The sequence below is a fragment of the Littorina saxatilis genome, linkage group LG13 (genome assembly GCF_037325665.1).
Source record: "Littorina saxatilis isolate snail1 linkage group LG13, US_GU_Lsax_2.0, whole genome shotgun sequence".
Lineage (NCBI taxonomy): Eukaryota > Metazoa > Mollusca > Gastropoda > Littorinimorpha > Littorinidae > Littorina > Littorina saxatilis.
Genome location: NC_090257.1, coordinates 39753229 through 39772040, shown reverse-complemented (window position 1 = coordinate 39772040; position 18812 = coordinate 39753229). Strand labels below are relative to the sequence as shown.

At 44.8% G+C, this 18812-nt stretch overlaps 1 protein-coding gene across 2 annotated transcripts in view; it reads left to right on the top strand.

Moving 5' to 3' along the window:
• Positions 1-2405: 2405 nt before the first annotated feature.
• Positions 2406-18812, top strand: part of LOC138945713 (uncharacterized) — a 33024-nt gene continuing 16617 nt past the window's right edge. The window contains exons 1-2 of one of the 2 annotated variants that reach the window (XM_070317198.1): positions 2406-2615; positions 18000-18114. In XM_070317198.1, coding sequence (XP_070173299.1) covers positions 2567-2615; positions 18000-18114 — 164 coding nt within the window. In that variant the 5' untranslated portion in view covers positions 2406-2566. Of the gene's footprint in view, positions 2616-16575; positions 16859-17999; positions 18115-18812 lie in introns of those variants that run through there. The other variant, XM_070317199.1, reaches the window with a different exon arrangement.

The window sequence follows — 18812 nt, the reverse complement described above, 5'->3', positions numbered from 1 at the left end:
CCTGGGATGTTCCATGTACCTATCTGATACAATGTAAAGCCTGGGATGTTCCATGTACCTGTCTGATACAATGTAAAGCCTGGGATGTTCCATGTACCTATCTGATACAATGTAAAGCCTGGGATGTTCCATGTACCTATCTGATACAATGTAAAGCCTGGGATGTTCCATGTACCTATCTGATACAATGTAAAGCCTGGGATGTTCCATGTACCTATCTGATACAATGTAAAGCCTGGGATGTTCCATGTACCTATCTGATACAATGTAAAGCCTGGGATGTTCCATGTACCTATCTGATACAATGTAAAGCCTGGGATGTTCCATGTACCTATCTGATACAATGTAAAGCGGGGATATAGCTCAGTTGGTAGCGCGCTGGATTTGTATTCAGTTGGCCGCTGTCAGCGTGAGTTCGATCCCAGGTTCGGCGGAAATTTATTTCACAGAGTCAACTTTGTGTGCAGACTCTCTTCGGTGTCCGAACCTCCCCCCGTGTACACTACATTGGGTGTGCACGTTAAAGATCCCACGATTGACAAAAGGGTCTTTCCTGGCAAAATTGCTTAGGCACAGTTAATAATTGTCTACCTATACCCGTGTGACTTGGAATAATAGGCCGTGAAAGGTAAATATGCGCCGAAATGGCTGCAATCTACTGGCCGTATAAAATTTCATCTCACACGGCATCACTGCAGAGCGCCTAGAACTGTACCCACGGAATATGCGCGATATAAGACTCATTGATTGATTGATTGATTAAAGCCTGGGATGTTCCATGTACCTATCTGATACAATGTAAAGCCTGGGATGTTCCATGTACCTATCTGATACAATGTAAAGCCTGGGATGTTCCATGTACCTGTCTGATACAATGTAAAGCCTGGGATGTTCTATGTACCTATCTGATACAATGTAAAGCCTGGGATGTTCCATGTACCTATCTGATACAATGTAAAGCCTGGGATGTTCCATGTACCTATCTGATACAATGTAAAGCCTGGGATGTTCCATGTACCTATCTGATACAATGTAAAGCCTGGGATGTTCCATGTACCTATCTGATACAATGTAAAGCCTGGGATGTTCCATGTACCTATCTGATACAATGTAAAGCCAGGGATGTTCCATGTACCTATCTGATACAATGTAAAGCCTGGGATGTTCCATGTACCTATCTGATACAATGTAAAGCCTGGGATGTTCCATGTACCTATCTGATAAACAAAGGGAAGTAAGCACTCTAATTGCAAACGACATAAGTAATGGAGTAAGCGACAGTTATACGGAACCATCCTCCTGGCACCTGAGATAATAACAAGCATTGAAATGAACAAGCGACTGTCATCGTTTTGTTCTCTACCGAACATTGCCTCCTCATGCCTTGGTGAAATGCACCTCCCTGCGAGGAGACGTCTGTCGAAAGGGTTCACATTCCCTACCCGCGTTAACTGCACCTGTATGGCACCAACTGAGCACTTTGGCCTATAATCTAGCAGTCAAATAATAGTGATATTCAGTTAACAGAGTACGCTGTACTGCATAGAGCAATAATATGGCCATCTACGTTATAGTCTAGAAGCTGGCTTCCAAAAGGTGAAACACCCTAAACGTTGCTTGTTAGAAGCAAACATCTGCTTTGGATTTGCAGTTTAAATATATAGCTATATCCCTGGCATGGATGTCACCTCTGAATCTTACTAGTTTGGCCGCCATGACAGTTTTCAAAATGGTGGCCGCGCCGAAACCGCCATGAATGAGCACGTTACCACTTGTTTTTAAAGTAAATCCCGAAATCCTTTGGCTATTTATACTAATTCTAGGCGGTATCATTTGAATCTTATTATATCATATGTGGTATATTGGTCAACACGTAATTGTCCTCCTTAATTGCTTTGGTCCCGTTAGTGGTGTATTCTCTCTTAAGATGAATTTAAGTAGTGTTTCTTCAGTTTCTGTTACAGCAATAGAATATTGAACCAGTGACTTGATTTTCATCACACTTTGGCTTATAATCTAGTAGTCAAATAATAGTGATCATATTCGGTTAACAGATGACGCTTTACACCATAGAACAATAATATGGTCATCTATGTTAGTCTAGGTGACCCTGAACCCTAAACGTGACATTTACCGAAAAAGGAGATAATTGAGTCAATCAAGGGGTGTGTTTTTTTTTTCTTTTTTTTTTCTTTCTTTTTTCTTTTTCTTTTTTTAGTTAATATACAAATACATGTATGTGTCTATCAGATTTCTAGATGGTTTTTTTTTTTTTTTTTTTGTTTTTTTGTTTTTTTTTGTGCCTCAGTTGCATGCAGTCCGCTTCAAGCTGAAAAATAATTGAAAAGAATGAAACCCTACGGTTTTTTTTGGTTTTTTTTTCCTCTTTCTTTCTTTCTCTCTACAGCTGAGCGTCCTTCAAGGGGTGTTGTTCAAAGCGCTATAAAGTTCAGAGCCAGAGACTGTCAAAACCACCGCACCGAGTTGTACCATTAGATATACTGAGCAAGATTTCTCCGAGGTTCCAAGCTGTGCTGAGGGTATCGTTGATCCTGTTCTGTCCAAGATGAATCGTTTGCTGACATCGTTTTTCTTCGCCATCTTTGCACTACACGGTAAGGGTATGGTACTTAAGAACGGATTTGAACAGAAGTTGGCTGGAGGGGGTTGGGGGTGAATGTTTGTTTTTGTTAAAATCTGCTAACTTTTCAAAAAGGGATACTGTTACAGCAAGTTTTGACTAAATGTTTTAACATAGAGGGGGAATCGAGACGAGGGTCGTGGTGTATTTGTGTGTGTGTGTGTGTGTGTGTGTGTGTGTGTGTGTGTGTGTATTATATAGATCTACCTTGTTCGCGTATCCATTTCTGGATCTGCAGGCTGGTACAGTTACCTCCCTTCAGGCTTTTTCAAATTTTCCTTGTTTTAACCTAATTTCTTACACACACACTAACACACACACATACACACGCACACACACAAACACACACACACACACACACACACACACACACACACACACACACACACACACACACACACACACACACACACACACAAACACTCACACAAGATGGCATCTCTGTAAATTTTTAGACTTGAAGAAAAGCCACGAAGAAGTTGCCTTTGACGTCACAGACAAGTATGATGTATGTGCTATCTCAAACACACACACACACAAACACACACACACACACACACACACACACATGTACACACAAACACACACACACACACACATGTTGTCACAAACTCTGCCCAAGTCCAGCCATGACTTATTTGGTAATTCGTGCATGAGCTGGGTTTCGTGCGGTTTTGGCTCAGATGAGTGCCTATACAGTGACTCGGTGTGTGTCCGTGGCTATGGACAGCCAATCGCGGGAGTGTATTCACGCACGTGGGGTTGCGTGATGCGTGAACGAGTCACAGGCTCGAAGGTCACTGCTGTGTAAAACTGTGAAGAGAACGGATGGTTGATGTGAATGCTCTATCCGGCCGACCGGCGTGTTGATGTTTTATTCGACCCCGGAGACAAGTTGTGTTCCAGCTGTCTTGGTGTGGCTTCAAGGGTTCTACGGGTGGTCAGTCCTCGAACGGCAAGGTGTGTTGAAATTCTGTAGTTTTTCTCTCCTTCCGTGCTCAGGGTCAAAATTTGTTGGTTCGGTAGTGTTTGTGTATGAGAGAGTTTTAGTTTTTTAGTTTCCTGGGTTGGTGTCATTTTATGTGTAGGGTGTCGGGGGTAGAAAGGGGAGAGGGAAAATGGGAAACAAGGGAAAGGGGGTGGACAGTTTTTCATTGTGCAAGAAGTAGGAAGGACGAGAGAGGGAATCTAAATTTGAAGATAAATGGAGTCCCCTTGGCACAAAGGACCTGTGCTGAAATGGCTCAAGCACAAGAAGTGGGGAGAGCGAGTTGGCTGGTGGAAAGAAGAAAAGAGGTGTCAGCAGTTACTGCGAGTGAACTCATGTGTGGGAAGGATTTATTTTTATGGAGGGTGTATTTAAGGTAGAGAGCGTTAATTCCAGAGAATAGTCGTGTAGTAGTTGTTAGTGCGGAAATTTGGAGACGAGGTACGGGAGGTTTTAAACGGGAGTTCACTGTCAAGACAGAAGACGGGGGGTTGGTTGTAAATATGTGACGTCATCACGGTTAGAGAAAGAGGAAAGAACGAGGTGCCACTATGTAATATGACTTAAATTCATAAGGGGTAAGAGAAGTGGCGTTGTTTGTGAAGGGGCTGCTTGTAAATGGTTGGGTCAAATAATGAAATAGGAATTGTTGATTATGGGGGCAGCCATGTTGTATTGACTTTGTGAAATGGGAGTTGTAAATACTTTGTACATTTATATTGATGATGGTGTCTTTACAATTGTATAAAAGTAAAGACTATAATTAGGTATTTAAGGGAGTGAAAATTGTAAGAATTATTACATAATTGGTCATGTTGGGACTCTGGTATTTTGATAATGATGTTGTGGTTAAAGTTAAATGGTAACTTTGACGAGATGGCCAGGGTGGTTAATTAAGTAGTTAATTATGGTAATTAATGAGTAATTAAGTAAAGAGGGGACTTTGAAAGTTGATGAGTATTGATAATTATGGGAAGTCTAATGAAGGAGATATTGTTGTTAGGAGAGTTAATTTGTGGACTTTGTGGGTAAGGGGAGATAATTGAAGTATTGTTGGGGAACAAGTAGTTATACTTGGCTTTGTTCCTACAACAGCGTTCAAGCATAGAAGCGTGGCTGTGGGCGAGTCCAAGCCAGGAGAGACGAACGACACAGGAGACAGCATGAGTTTCCGGGAGAAAGATGCTTCCGACTCGTTACCCGGGAGGAAGGCGTGTTGTTGGTGGAGTGTTTGACCACCGGTGTGTCGCAAGTGTGAGCTGTGGAGGTGAGGTGGCCCACCGTCAGTGAGTAAAGTGGTGGAAAGTGCTGGCATGCTATTGCCACGAGCAATCTGTGCACAAGAATATATTATGGCATCTGTGTGCCTCGAGTTATGCAGCTGTGGCTTCACTAAGCATTGTGACCTATAAGTGAATTTAAACATATTAAAGACATAAAGATTGTGCAAGTGTTAGAAGAAACCAGGTAGAAATTGATTATTAATTAAATATTAGGTTAGAAAATTGGGTACCAGGCCTGGTTATTACATTTCAACGGGACTAATCTGGAGTGTCTTTGTTTTTTTTCTTTGAGCAACGTTGATTTTGTGGATCGGCGAGATGTGAACTGGACTTGGTTGTGAAACGTCATGATCATTACGCACGAAGAGAAAAGTATGTAGTGATATGGTAATTTGTTGTTATGAAGTAAGGTTGTTACGTGGTGAATTAATGTGAATGTGTTATTGATGAATTAATGTTCGTACCATTTATTGTGTTGAAATAAGTGGAAGATTCAACGGGACTAATCTGGAGTGTCTTTATTTTTTATGTTTTGTTTTGAGCGACGTTGATTTTTGTGGATCGGCGAGATGTGAACTGGACTTGGTTGTGAAACGTCATGATCATTACGCGCGAAGAGAAAATTATGTAGTGATATTGTAATTTGTTGCTATGAAGTAAGGTTGTTACATTGTGGATTAATTTGAGTGTGTTAGTGATGACTTAATGTTCGTACCATTTATTGTGTTGAAATAAGTGGAAGATAATTGAGAGTCTTGTTATTTAAAGTTAAGTTAATTAGTATTATTGGTGGCTGGGCCTACTGGTTTCATGTGTAGCTGCGTTTGGCGTTGATCGTATGCATCAAGGTTGAAGGCAGTGTAGCAATAAACGTAGGTAGTCCCTATCACGAGGTATTAGTGTAAATGTAAGTGAGAAATAATAGTAGTTAATAAATAACGGGGTTAATTGATTACTGTAGGGGAAGATAAGCGGATTTTTTAGTTGAGATAAATTTATAAAGAGACATTTTGATTGTTCGGGATCAGGGAATTAAGGTGGTAAATGGTAATATTTAGGGGTATTTACAGTTCTCGTAGTATCAAGTTATAAACTTTCATAGCCATTTTGTTCCGTTAAAACTTTAAGATAATTCGTCCTTCTTCATCTATCTTTTATTTTGAGCGATTGTGATTGGGTGTGAATGTGAATGCGGTGATGTCGTGTGTGTAAATAATAAACTTTGGTTTGAATGTTGCCTGGTTGTGGAGTCAGTGATTAGAGTAAGAGTGGTTGACTGTGTCTGAGTGTTTTGTACGTTAAAAGGTATTCCTATACCTCTCCCAAAACTTAGGGGAGTTACAATGGTGGCAGCGGTGGGATAGGAGTTTCATTTCGGGGATTAGGAAGGGTTTAGATAGCATCGGGAAGTAAGGGCCGTGACTCGTGTGAATCAGTTGTGAAAGGGTATGAATGAGGACTAGCGTGGGCGGTTGGCGGGCGACTTAAAGGCTTTAAGCCTGGGTGGCTATTTTGACCCGGTAGAGGAAGGAGAGAGAACGAGTGAGTTTGAGCACACCTGGGGTCCGAACTGATCACTCGGATCTCACTCTACCAAGGTTGTCAGCTGGCTGTTTGGGTAAGTTCTATTGTGGTTGTTGCTTTGTATTATTCTGTCCGCGGTTGGTGTGGGCGATCATCTTTGGAGTTTGGGTCAAGGTGAGGGTGGTTCGTCGACGAGATGTCGAATTTAGATCGGGATGAGCGTCAGTTGAGGCGGGCGGCTAGGATGGAGGAGAAGGTTCCAGCGACGTCTGCGTATGCATCCCTGGTGGTGACCCCTCCTCGGTTTACTGTACCAAGTGGCGGTGCGACGTTGTTGGCTACGGGTGGTACGCCGGGTGCGATTTCTACGCCGAGGACGGAGAGGTCTTTGGTGACGCCAGGATTGTTGGGGCAGAGGTCTGTTGGGGCGCAGCGTTTGGCGATGGGGTACGGTGAGGGCCAAGCTGTAAGGGGAGTGTCGCCGATCATGGCCCAAGGTTCTAATGGAGTTGACGATGAGTCGGTAGACAGGGAGTTAGCACGGTTCCGTAGTCAGGGTGAAAGCTTGGGTTTGCAAGGGGCGACGTTGGCCCAGTTTGTGATGGCCCAAGTGCGCAGGGAGGCAGCCATAGTCGAGGAGAGAGTGGTGCAGGCGAAGTTGCGGAAGGAAGAGCGGCGACAACGCAAAGAGGAACGAGAACTTCAGGAGAAGAAAGAAGAAGCTCGACGCCAAGCAGAAGCAGCCCAGCGTAGGGAAGAGATAGAGGCCAGACGCCAGGAAGAAGAAGCCCGACGTAAAGAGGAACGAGAATTTCAGGAGAAGAAAGAAGAAGCCCGACGTAAAGAGGAACGAGAACTTCAGGAGAAGAAAGAAGAAGCCCGACGCAAGGAAGAAGAAGCCCGACGTAAAGAAGAACGAGAACTTCAGGAGAAGAAAGAAGAAGCCCGACGCAAGGAAGAAGAAGCCCGACGCAAGGAAGAAGCGGCCCAAAGGAGAGAGGAACGGGAGTTCCAAGAAAGGAAAGAAGAAGCACGACGCCAAGAGGAAGAAGCCCGGCGCAGAAATGAGGAAGAGCGACGCCAGGAGGAGCGGCGCATACGGGAAGAGGAACTGCAAGCAAGTGAGGCGAGGTGGAAAGAGGAGTTAGCTCTGCGCACAGGGGGAACTGAGAGAGACCCGAGTTTCGACAAATACCGGGTGAAGATGTCCTTCTGTGATGACTCTGTCAACATTGACGACTACCTCCTCCACTTCGAGCGAACAGCGACAACACACAGGTGGAGCAGGGCGACATGGGCAGGTCGATTAGCAGACCAATTGAAGGGTCGCGCAGAGAGAGCATATCTACGGATGACTCCCGAGGATGCCAGCGATTACAATATGCTCAAGGTTGCGCTGTTAGAAGAGTTCCATCATACTCCAGAACACTACCGTCGGGAATTCAGAAACATCACAAAGCAAGGGGACGAGAACTTTGTACAGTTTAGTCGTCGGCTGCAGACCATGTTGGATCAATGGATCGCGATGTCACAATGTGCGGGAGACTATGACCGGCTGTATGACCTGATCCTGAGAGAACAGTTGATGTCAAATTTCCGGGGTGAGCTGTTCCAGTACGTCAGCGATAAAAAGCCAGATACAGCCAAGGAAGCGGCGATGTTAGCGTTCACTCACTTGGAATCAAAACGGGACGCCAGATTGTTCAACGCAAAACGTAACATCGGGGGCCAAATGGACGATGAGGAAAAGAAAAAGGAGAAGACTACAAGCAACGGGAGTACCAAGACCGGAGTGGAATCGGGGAAACAGGCAGAGCAGTCAGAGGGCCAAGTGAGGCCAGTAGAGGGCAGCAGGAACAAAAAGACGAACTGGAATCGAGAATACAACAGTCGAGTGATATGTCACCGGTGCAATAAGACGGGACACATTGCCAGGGAGTGTACTGCGAACGCCTGCATGACGACCGAGCAAGATGACCAGACGAAATCTTCCGAGCCGTCAGAGCCGTTGTGCAAAGACTGCGAGAAAATTCCATTTCGGCCGATGGGAAGGTGCAAAGTCAACGGGAGAGACGCAATCAGTCTACGTGATTCAGGGGCAGACAAGACCATGGTAAAGGCTGCATTTGTTAGGCCTGAAGATTACACCAACGGGACAGTGCACGTAGAGTTTGCCGACTTAGACTGCACAAAGACGTACCCCTTAGCATGGGTTGACGTAGAATCGCCGTACATCTGTGAGAGGATTCTTGCCATTGTGAACGACAACATCAGGCCTGACATTTTCCTGGGAAACCTGGCCCAGCTTACGAGCGGAGACTGGGTGGAAATATCGATGTATCCCAGACGGGCGTTGTGTGCAGCAGTGACAACCAGAGCACAGGCTGAAGCAGTGGCACGGCCGGTGAAACCGGTGGTGGTGGTGCAGATTGAAGGGCTGCAAGTGACTCCGGATCAGCTGAAAGTCTTGCAACAGGAAGATGAAACACTAGTGCGCGCAAAACGACTGGCGAAGGAAGGGAAACAGATACAAGCAGGAAAGGGCATGGTGGAGTTCAAGATGTCTCGTGGGATACTAAAGAGGGTTTATCGGGAGAAGAAATTGGAGTGTTCACAAATATGCGTTCCCAGATCCTTGAGGAAAGGACTACTCAAGTTCGCCCACGACACACCCATGGCAGGACATCTGGGAACCAAGAAGACCCGCGAACGTCTATGGGCAGATTTTTATTGGCCAGGCCTGTGCGAAGACGTGCGACGATACTGTCAGTCCTGCGACCGATGCCAAAAAGTCACGCCGAAGGGACGAGTTGCCAAAGTGCCGCTTGGGCAAATGCCTCTGCCCAATGCTCCATTTGAGAAAGTGGCGGTGGATTTGGTGGGGCCGATCAAGCCGGCAGCTGACAGTGGGGCGAGATTCATCCTGGTGATGGTGGACTATGCGACGCGCTACCCCGAGGCTGTGGCACTTAAGTCCATCGAGGCAGAGAAGGTGGCTGAAGCGCTGTGGACAATGTGGACGAGGTTGGGGATACCCAAGGAGGTCCTGTCGGACCAGGGTGGACAGTTCACCGGGGCCGTCATGCGAGAAGTTCACCGGTTGCTCGCCGTCAAGGGACGAACCACTACGCCGTACCATGCGCAATGCAACGGCTTGGTTGAAAGGTTTAATGGCACATTGAAAGCCATGATCAAGAAATTGTGTGTGGAGGACCCTAAGACATGGGATCGGTTTATCCCAGGTGTCTTGTTCGCATACAGGGAGGTTCCGCAGGAAAGTACTGGGTTCTCCCCATTTGAGTTGCTGTACGGCCGTACGGTGAGGGGACCCATGGCCATCTTGAGGGATCTCTGGACAAAAGAAGGAGAAGACGGGAAGGAAGCGCAGACTGCGTCCGAGTACGTGTTGAACCTCCGGGACCGAATAGAGGAAACATGCAAAATTGCTAGGGAACATCTGTGTGAGGAAGCAGTGCGCCAGAAGAAGCACTACGACCGTGGGGCCAAACGCCGAACCTTCGAGGCTGGAGATCGCGCTCTTCTACTCCTGCCTCTCAAGAAAAACAAGTTGGAGATGGCTTGGCGAGGACCCTACGTCGTGGAGGAAAGAGTGGGCGAGTGTGACTACCGCATCAGGATAGGGCCCAAGCAGAAATTGTTCCACGCCAACATGCTGAAGAAGTATGTGGAGCGGCCTGCAGCGATAGCAACGGTGTGTGTGGTGGATGAAGGGGAGGAGTGGGAAACAGTGCAGTCATCTCACGAAGACATTCCGTTGATACCACTGACGTCAGAAGAAACGATCGAAGATGTGCACTTGGATCCAGAGACGCCAGAACTGCATATAGGGATCAAGGAAATCCTCAAGGACAACAAGGATGTCATCACTGATTTGCCACGGAGGACGTCGCTGGCAGAGTGTAGCATGCGGTTGGCGCATGACGAACCAGTTAGAGTCCGTCAGTTCCCCTTGCCATTCACGACGCGGGACATTATCGCCAAAGAAGTCGACGCGATGTTGAAGATGGGGGTCATCGAACCGTCGGTGTCCCCATACAGCTCTCCAATCGTGATCGTGGAGAAGAAAGACGGAAAAAAGAGGTTCTGCTCCGACTACCGCCGTTTGAACAAGATAGTGGAGTTTGACGCCGAACCTATGCCAAACATGGAGGCCATGTTCGCCAAGCTCAGCAAGGCGAAATATCTATCCAAGATAGATCTGGCAAAAGGATACTGGCAGATCCCTATGGCGGCAGAAGACAAGCCCAAGACCGCATTCACAACACCGCAGGGGTGTTACCAGTGGACGGTGATGCCGTTTGGGTTGAAGACGTCAGGAGCCATCTTTTCAAGGATGATGAGGAGTCTGTTGAGCCCTCTCGACATGATCGAGATCGACAATTTCATTGACGACATATTAGTGGCAACTGAAACCGTGGAGCGTCATTTGGAGTGTCTCAGAGCTTTATTCCAGCGGCTGCAGGAAGCATCGTTGTCAGCTCGACCATCCAAGTGTTACTTGGGGTTTAAACGCCTGGAGTACCTGGGACACATGGTGGGAAATGGAGTGATTCAACCCGAGGAAGGGAAGATGGACAAGATAGCGAAGATGCCCAGGCCAACAACAAAGCGGCAGATCCGATCCTTCCTAGGACTAGCCGGATTCTACCGTCGATTTGTGCCGGGTTTTGCTGACATTGCACTCCCGCTGACAGACGCAACCAAGAAGTCACAGCCCAACAAGGTCAGATGGACGAAGCCTATGCAGGTGGCCCTTGATACGCTGAAAGTGAAGTTATCCACAGAGCCGGTGTGCAAGCTGCCGGATTTCTCCGTGCCTTTCACTCTTCGCACAGATGCATCCGGTGTTGGGTTGGGGGCGATGCTACTCCAAGACCAGGGGAACGGGATGCAGATGGTGGCCTGTGCGAGCAAAAAGTTGCTGCCAGCGGAGCGTAACTACAGTACCATCGAGCGCGAGTGCTTGGCGGTGGTGTGGGGGGTGCGGAAGTTTGGCCCGTACCTCTACGGAAAACCTTTCTGCATTCAGTCCGACCACAAACCCTTAGAGTACCTGGAGGGTTTGAAGGCGACTAACAAGAGGTTGATGCGGTGGGCGTTGGCTCTGCAACCCTACATGTATACCATCCAGGCGATTCCTGGAAGAGACAACGTGGGGGCCGACTTGCTCAGTCGCTCAGAAGAGTAGCCAGATGTGGGGAGCATTGAACCATCAAAATGGACTGATTTTGGTGGGCTGGATCATGTTGCAAGTCCATGGATGTCAGTAGAGTTGTGTAGTGTTTTAGTTCAGGGGGAGTTGTGGTTGGATTACACGTTTTAGGATTCCTGGCATTGGTCAGAGGTGTGTGATTTTTGGTTCAATACAGGGTGTTTTGTACTTGGGTGGGGGGTTTGTCACAAACTCTGCCCAAGTCCAGCCATGAATTATTTGTAATTCGTGCATGAGTTGGGTTTCGTGCGGTTTTGGCTTAGATGAGTGCCTATACAGTGACTCGGTGTGTGTCCGTGGCTATGGACAGCCAATCGCGGGAGTGTATTCACGCACGTGGGGTTGCGTGATGCGTGAACGAGTCACAGGCTCGAAGGTCACTGCTGTGTAAAACTGTGAAGAGAACGGATGGTTGATGTGAATGCTCTATCCGGCCGACCGGCGTGTTGATGTTTTATTCGACCCCGGAGACAAGTTGTGTTCCAGCTGTCTTGGTGTGGCTTCAAGGGTTCTACGGGTGGTCAGTCCTCGAACGGCAAGGTGTGTTGAAATTCTGTAGTTTTTCTCTCCTTCCGTGCTCAGGGTCAAAATTTGTTGGTTCGGTAGTGTTTGTGTATGAGAGAGTTTTAGTTTTTTAGTTTCCTGGGTTGGTGTCATTTTATGTGTAGGGTGTCGGGGGTAGAAAGGGGAGAGGGAAAATGGGAAACAAGGGAAAGGGGGTGGACAGTTTTTCATTGTGCAAGAAGTAGGAAGGACGAGAGAGGGAATCTAAATTTGAAGATAAATGGAGTCCCCTTGGCACAAAGGACCTGTGCTGAAATGGCTCAAGCACAAGAAGTGGGGAGAGCGAGTTGGCTGGTGGAAAGAAGAAAAGAGGTGTCAGCAGTTACTGCGAGTGAACTCATGTGTGGGAAGGATTTATTTTTATGGAGGGTGTATTTAAGGTAGAGAGCGTTAATTCCAGAGAATAGTCGTGTAGTAGTTGTTAGTGCGGAAATTTGGAGACGAGGTACGGGAGGTTTTAAACGGGAGTTCACTGTCAAGACAGAAGACGGGGGGTTGGTTGTAAATATGTGACGTCATCACGGTTAGAGAAAGAGGAAAGAACGAGGTGCCACTATGTAATATGACTTAAATTCATAAGGGGTAAGAGAAGTGGCGTTGTTTGTGAAGGGGCTGCTTGTAAATGGTTGGGTCAAATAATGAAATAGGAATTGTTGATTATGGGGGCAGCCATGTTGTATTGACTTTGTGAAATGGGAGTTGTAAATACTTTGTACATTTATATTGATGATGGTGTCTTTACAATTGTATAAAAGTAAAGACTATAATTAGGTATTTAAGGGAGTGAAAATTGTAAGAATTATTACATAATTGGTCATGTTGGGACTCTGGTATTTTGATAATGATGTTGTGGTTAAAGTTAAATGGTAACTTTGACGAGATGGCCAGGGTGGTTAATTAAGTAGTTAATTATGGTAATTAATGAGTAATTAAGTAAAGAGGGGACTTTGAAAGTTGATGAGTATTGATAATTATGGGAAGTCTAATGAAGGAGATATTGTTGTTAGGAGAGTTAATTTGTGGACTTTGTGGGTAAGGGGAGATAATTGAAGTATTGTTGGGGAACAAGTAGTTATACTTGGCTTTGTTCCTACAACAGCGTTCAAGCATAGAAGCGTGGCTGTGGGCGAGTCCAAGCCAGGAGAGACGAACGACACAGGAGACAGCATGAGTTTCCGGGAGAAAGATGCTTCCGACTCGTTACCCGGGAGGAAGGCGTGTTGTTGGTGGAGTGTTTGACCACCGGTGTGTCGCAAGTGTGAGCTGTGGAGGTGAGGTGGCCCACCGTCAGTGAGTAAAGTGGTGGAAAGTGCTGGCATGCTATTGCCACGAGCAATCTGTGCACAAGAATATATTATGGCATCTGTGTGCCTCGAGTTATGCAGCTGTGGCTTCACTAAGCATTGTGACCTATAAGTGAATTTAAACATATTAAAGACATAAAGATTGTGCAAGTGTTAGAAGAAACCAGGTAGAAATTGATTATTAATTAAATATTAGGTTAGAAAATTGGGTACCAGGCCTGGTTATTACATTTCAACGGGACTAATCTGGAGTGTCTTTGTTTTTTTCTTTGAGCAACGTTGATTTTGTGGATCGGCGAGATGTGAACTGGACTTGGTTGTGAAACGTCATGATCATTACGCACGAAGAGAAAAGTATGTAGTGATATGGTAATTTGTTGTTATGAAGTAAGGTTGTTACGTGGTGAATTAATGTGAATGTGTTATTGATGAATTAATGTTCGTACCATTTATTGTGTTGAAATAAGTGGAAGATTCAACGGGACTAATCTGGAGTGTCTTTATTTTTTATGTTTTGTTTTGAGCGACGTTGATTTTTGTGGATCGGCGAGATGTGAACTGGACTTGGTTGTGAAACGTCATGATCATTACGCGCGAAGAGAAAATTATGTAGTGATATTGTAATTTGTTGCTATGAAGTAAGGTTGTTACATTGTGGATTAATTTGAGTGTGTTAGTGATGACTTAATGTTCGTACCATTTATTGTGTTGAAATAAGTGGAAGATAATTGAGAGTCTTGTTATTTAAAGTTAAGTTAATTAGTATTATTGGTGGCTGGGCCTACTGGTTTCATGTGTAGCTGCGTTTGGCGTTGATCGTATGCATCAAGGTTGAAGGCAGTGTAGCAATAAACGTAGGTAGTCCCTATCACGAGGTATTAGTGTAAATGTAAGTGAGAAATAATAGTTAGTTAATAAATAACGGGGTTAATTGATTACTGTAGGGGAAGATAAGCGGATTTTTTAGTTGAGATAAATTTATAAAGAGACATTTTGATTGTTCGGGATCAGGGAATTAAGGTGGTAAATGGTAATATTTAGGGGTATTTACAGTTCTCGTAGTATCAAGTTATAAACTTTCATAGCCATTTTGTTCCGTTAAAACTTTAAGATAATTCGTCCTTCTTCATCTATCTTTTATTTTGAGCGATTGTGATTGGGTGTGAATGTGAATGCGGTGATGTCGTGTGTGTAAATAATAAACTTTGGTTTGAATGTTGCCTGGTTGTGGAGTCAGTGATTAGAGTAAGAGTGGTTGACTGTGTCTGAGTGTTTTGTACGTTAAAAGGTATTCCTATACCTCTCCCAAAATTTAGGGGAGTTACACATGTACACACACATGTACACACACACACACACACACTCATGCACACACAAACACACTCACAGACACAAACACACACACACACACACACACACAAACACACTCACAGACACAAACACACACACACACACACCGAAAACAAGCTCATCAAACGGTACATGATCATAATTATGCTCTTGCGACACAGAACAAATCAAGCTACCGTACTTAAAGGTTAGACAATGGCAGCGATTATTAATTTTCCACCAGTAATTTCACGATTACCGGATAACATTATCACCCATTTTCAGCGCCACTTTCCCCTCATCACCGTCAGCTATACAATGCGGTGTTGCATTGTGAAATTTCGGCCCTATGTATGTGAATTTAAAGCTGCTGCAGTTAGCTTTGAAATATTGGGATTGATCTTTACTAGCGTATTTTTAATTTTTAATAACATCTGAAAATGTAGAAGTATGCGGTTATTATTATTTCCTTGTATCATTCATTTACAATGTGGCTGTTTGCTCATGGCGTGACATATTTGTCAAAGCCGTATCTCCAGTTTTTATCAATGTATTTTGGAAAACATTTGCACACAAAAATGTCCATACCTTACATGCGCCTGCATATTGTAATGTTTTAGCAATATATTAGAACACTTTTAAATCAGTTTGCGAACACGGAATTTAAATTTCTCTCGCAGCTTTGTTTAGTCACCACCCTATCACAGATAGAGTGGTCTGGTTGTTTCTAATGCCTTTATTAGACCAGCCGCGATTGTGACATTTGGGTACCACATTTTATAGGTATTGCACAATCTATGTGTGTTTAGGAAAGGGTACAAAAGTCATACAAAAGTGTTTCGTCGTTTGTTTAAAATGTGTTCCTATAGAACTAGAACTAGAACTTGGTAGAACTGTGTGTACAAACTCACCTTAGTTATAGACATCAGCGTGAACACTTGTATGAAGATGCATTGATATGCTCCGGAGATACGGTTTGACAATTTCGCAGGTTTCAAGCCAGCGTCCCTCGATACCTGGGTACCGGGTGTACGATTCAAATTGAAAGTATACTCTCCGATTTGACACATAAAAAAAGTATAAATAAAAAAGACGATGTTTGGAAATAACTCTGTTGGGTTTGTGTGGGTTGTGAATGAGTGAATATGCTTTTATTGAGTCAAACTTTCCCGCGTGACATTATAGGCCAATCACTAGCGAGGGGTGTGTCTTGAACACCAGGACAAGGAGCACGTGTGTGAAGCAAGAGAATTCACTCTCTCACAACCCATACAAACCCGACAGAGTTATTTCCGGAGTTCATCTAATAACTTCATAAAAGTGACAATCTGCCGCACCCCCTCCCCCCAAAAATTAAACAAAAACTCATTTCTGTTCTTCAGATGGAGCGATCATACTGTAGAGTTTTGTTATGTGTCCAAGTGGAACATTTTCTTTCCCACTGTCACAAAACTCTGAACAGATCTCTGGTGGCTGACCCGGTTCCTGTACACGTTTTTGAGACACACCCTCTCGCTAGTGACTGGCTTGTAAATGTCAAGTGGGAAAGGTTCCCCACGTGACAATATTTGCAACGTGACATGTCTCATACACGTGTACAGGACCCACGTGTCGATTATTTGTCCAAGAAAAATAATAGCAAGGCCAAGTGTATTCACTCTTTCAAAACTCATACAGACCCGACAGAGTTATTTTCTGAATTCGTGTATTTACACCACGGGAAGGATAGTACCTTTAACTTGTGACCACGCCCAGTGCTGTAAGAGGTTCATAATTCCATTCAGTCATAGGGATGTGTATAAGTGCTTCCCTGTACAGCCTTGTTTCCAGTGACACAGTAATATCCCACTTTGCTAGCGACCATATCACAGTCTCTTTGTGTCTTTGAACTTAGAAAGTTGATAAATTTGGTACCCCGAGCTGTGAATATTGCAGAATACTTGGAGATGTACATTTATAAACCAGCTTTGCTTTTCCTGCTTGGACACATAGGTAAGTACATTTGGTTCCGCTGTCTGTGTCTGTCTCTCTGTCTGTCTGTCTGTCTGTCTGTCTGTCTCTCTGACTGTATGTCTGTCTGTCTGTCTGTCTGTCTGTCTCTCTGACTGTCTGTCTGTCTGTCTTCCTGTCTGTCTCTCTGACTGTCTGTCTGTCTGTCTCTCTGTCTGTCTGTCTGTCTGTCTGTCTCTCTGACTGTCTGTCTGTCTGTCTCTCTGTCTGTCTGTCTGTCTGTCTGTCTGTCTGACTGTCTCTCTTTGTCTCTGTCTCTGTGTAATCATCCTCCTCTCCATCTTGTGTATATTGTATTAACAGTGATTCTGTTTTAGTGCAAATTGGTAGTGTTGTTTTGTTTTACATTCAGATCGATCAAGTAATGACGAATGTTTCAACGAGAGAGAGAGGTTTGTCTCCCTACGTCTGTGTGTGTGTGTGTGTGTGTGTGTGTGTGTGTGTGTGTGTGTGCGTGCGTGCGTGCGTGTGTGTGTATGTGTATGAGTGTGTGTGTGTGTGTGTGTGCGTATGTGTGTGTGTGGGGGGCGGGGGGCGGTCATGTATGAATAAAGTTGGTCACACGGGGCCCCGAGAACTGCTGTGTGGTTTACGCGAGCTATATAGACATTCAAGTTATTTTTAAGTGGCATTTGATGTGGTTGAATGCTTTCAATTTCGCGAATGTGTTCTCATAGGCAAGGTAAGCTCGCTTAGTGAAATGTTGTCATCGTGCTGTAAACCTGTGAGACAGAGTGGGCTTTTAAAAGAAGCCTGGAGCCTGTCATTAACTTGGCAAAGTCCACTTCGCGAAGTTGACTTAATGACGCTGACTGCGCGGTTATTTGGAACTGCATTGTCGGTGCCATGTCTTCTCGAAGTCGGCTTCGGGTTCATTTCAGGGTAGTATTTTAACGCAAACAAAAGATAAATCAGTGAAAGACCTTGGTCATTCTGCAGTGTCTTATTACACACCTAGGTAGCGCGACTCTGTTGATTCTAGCTTTCCACAGGGAGGAAGCGACCCGAATTTCCGGGCAATGGGACAATACAGTAATGGAATGAAATGAAATAAAAGGGACGGTTCTTCCCATCAGAACAGTTCGGCTTACTACCCCAGTGATTTTCTCTGTTATTCCAACAGCGGCAGCATTACGGACTTGTGTGGACGTGCAAAACACTCTGATCGCCTGCGTGGTCAGTTCTGACGTGGACCCCATGGTCATGTCTGGGCAGGAGGATGTCGACAAGCTTTGCTGGTCAGTGAATGGTCATTTAACATGAGATATAAGACTTTCTTACAACCACGTGCTGTACTCTAGAATTATTTACTGGTTTGAGATATAATCAATGCAAACACACAACGACCATCATCACCTCCACAACCAACAACAACAACAACAACAACAAAACAAAACAAAACAAAACAAAACAAAACAACAACAACACATATGATAATATACCCTATTTCTCTCTCTCTCTCTAAACACACACACACACACACACACACACACACACACACACACACACGCAAGCACACCTACACACACACAAACACACACACACATAAACACACACAAGCAAAAAAAAACACACACACACACACACACACGCACGCGCGCACACACACACATACACACAAACACACATAAACACACACACACACACACACACACACACGCACGCGCGCGCACACACACACACACACACACACACACACCTTGGCCCGATTCCCAGTACACTTGAAAAAAAGTTAAAATTAACTAAATGTCAAAAATAGATATTTTCACTAACTTCTCATAGTGCTCATCATTCCCCCAGCCATTGTAACCCATGGCTTTCATGACACGATCCTGTGCGCGCTAAAACAAAAGACAACTGCAAACAATGTTTCAGTAGGACTATAAAACTGATAGAGCTGTTAATTCAGAGCTTACAACCAGTGGCATTACTGACT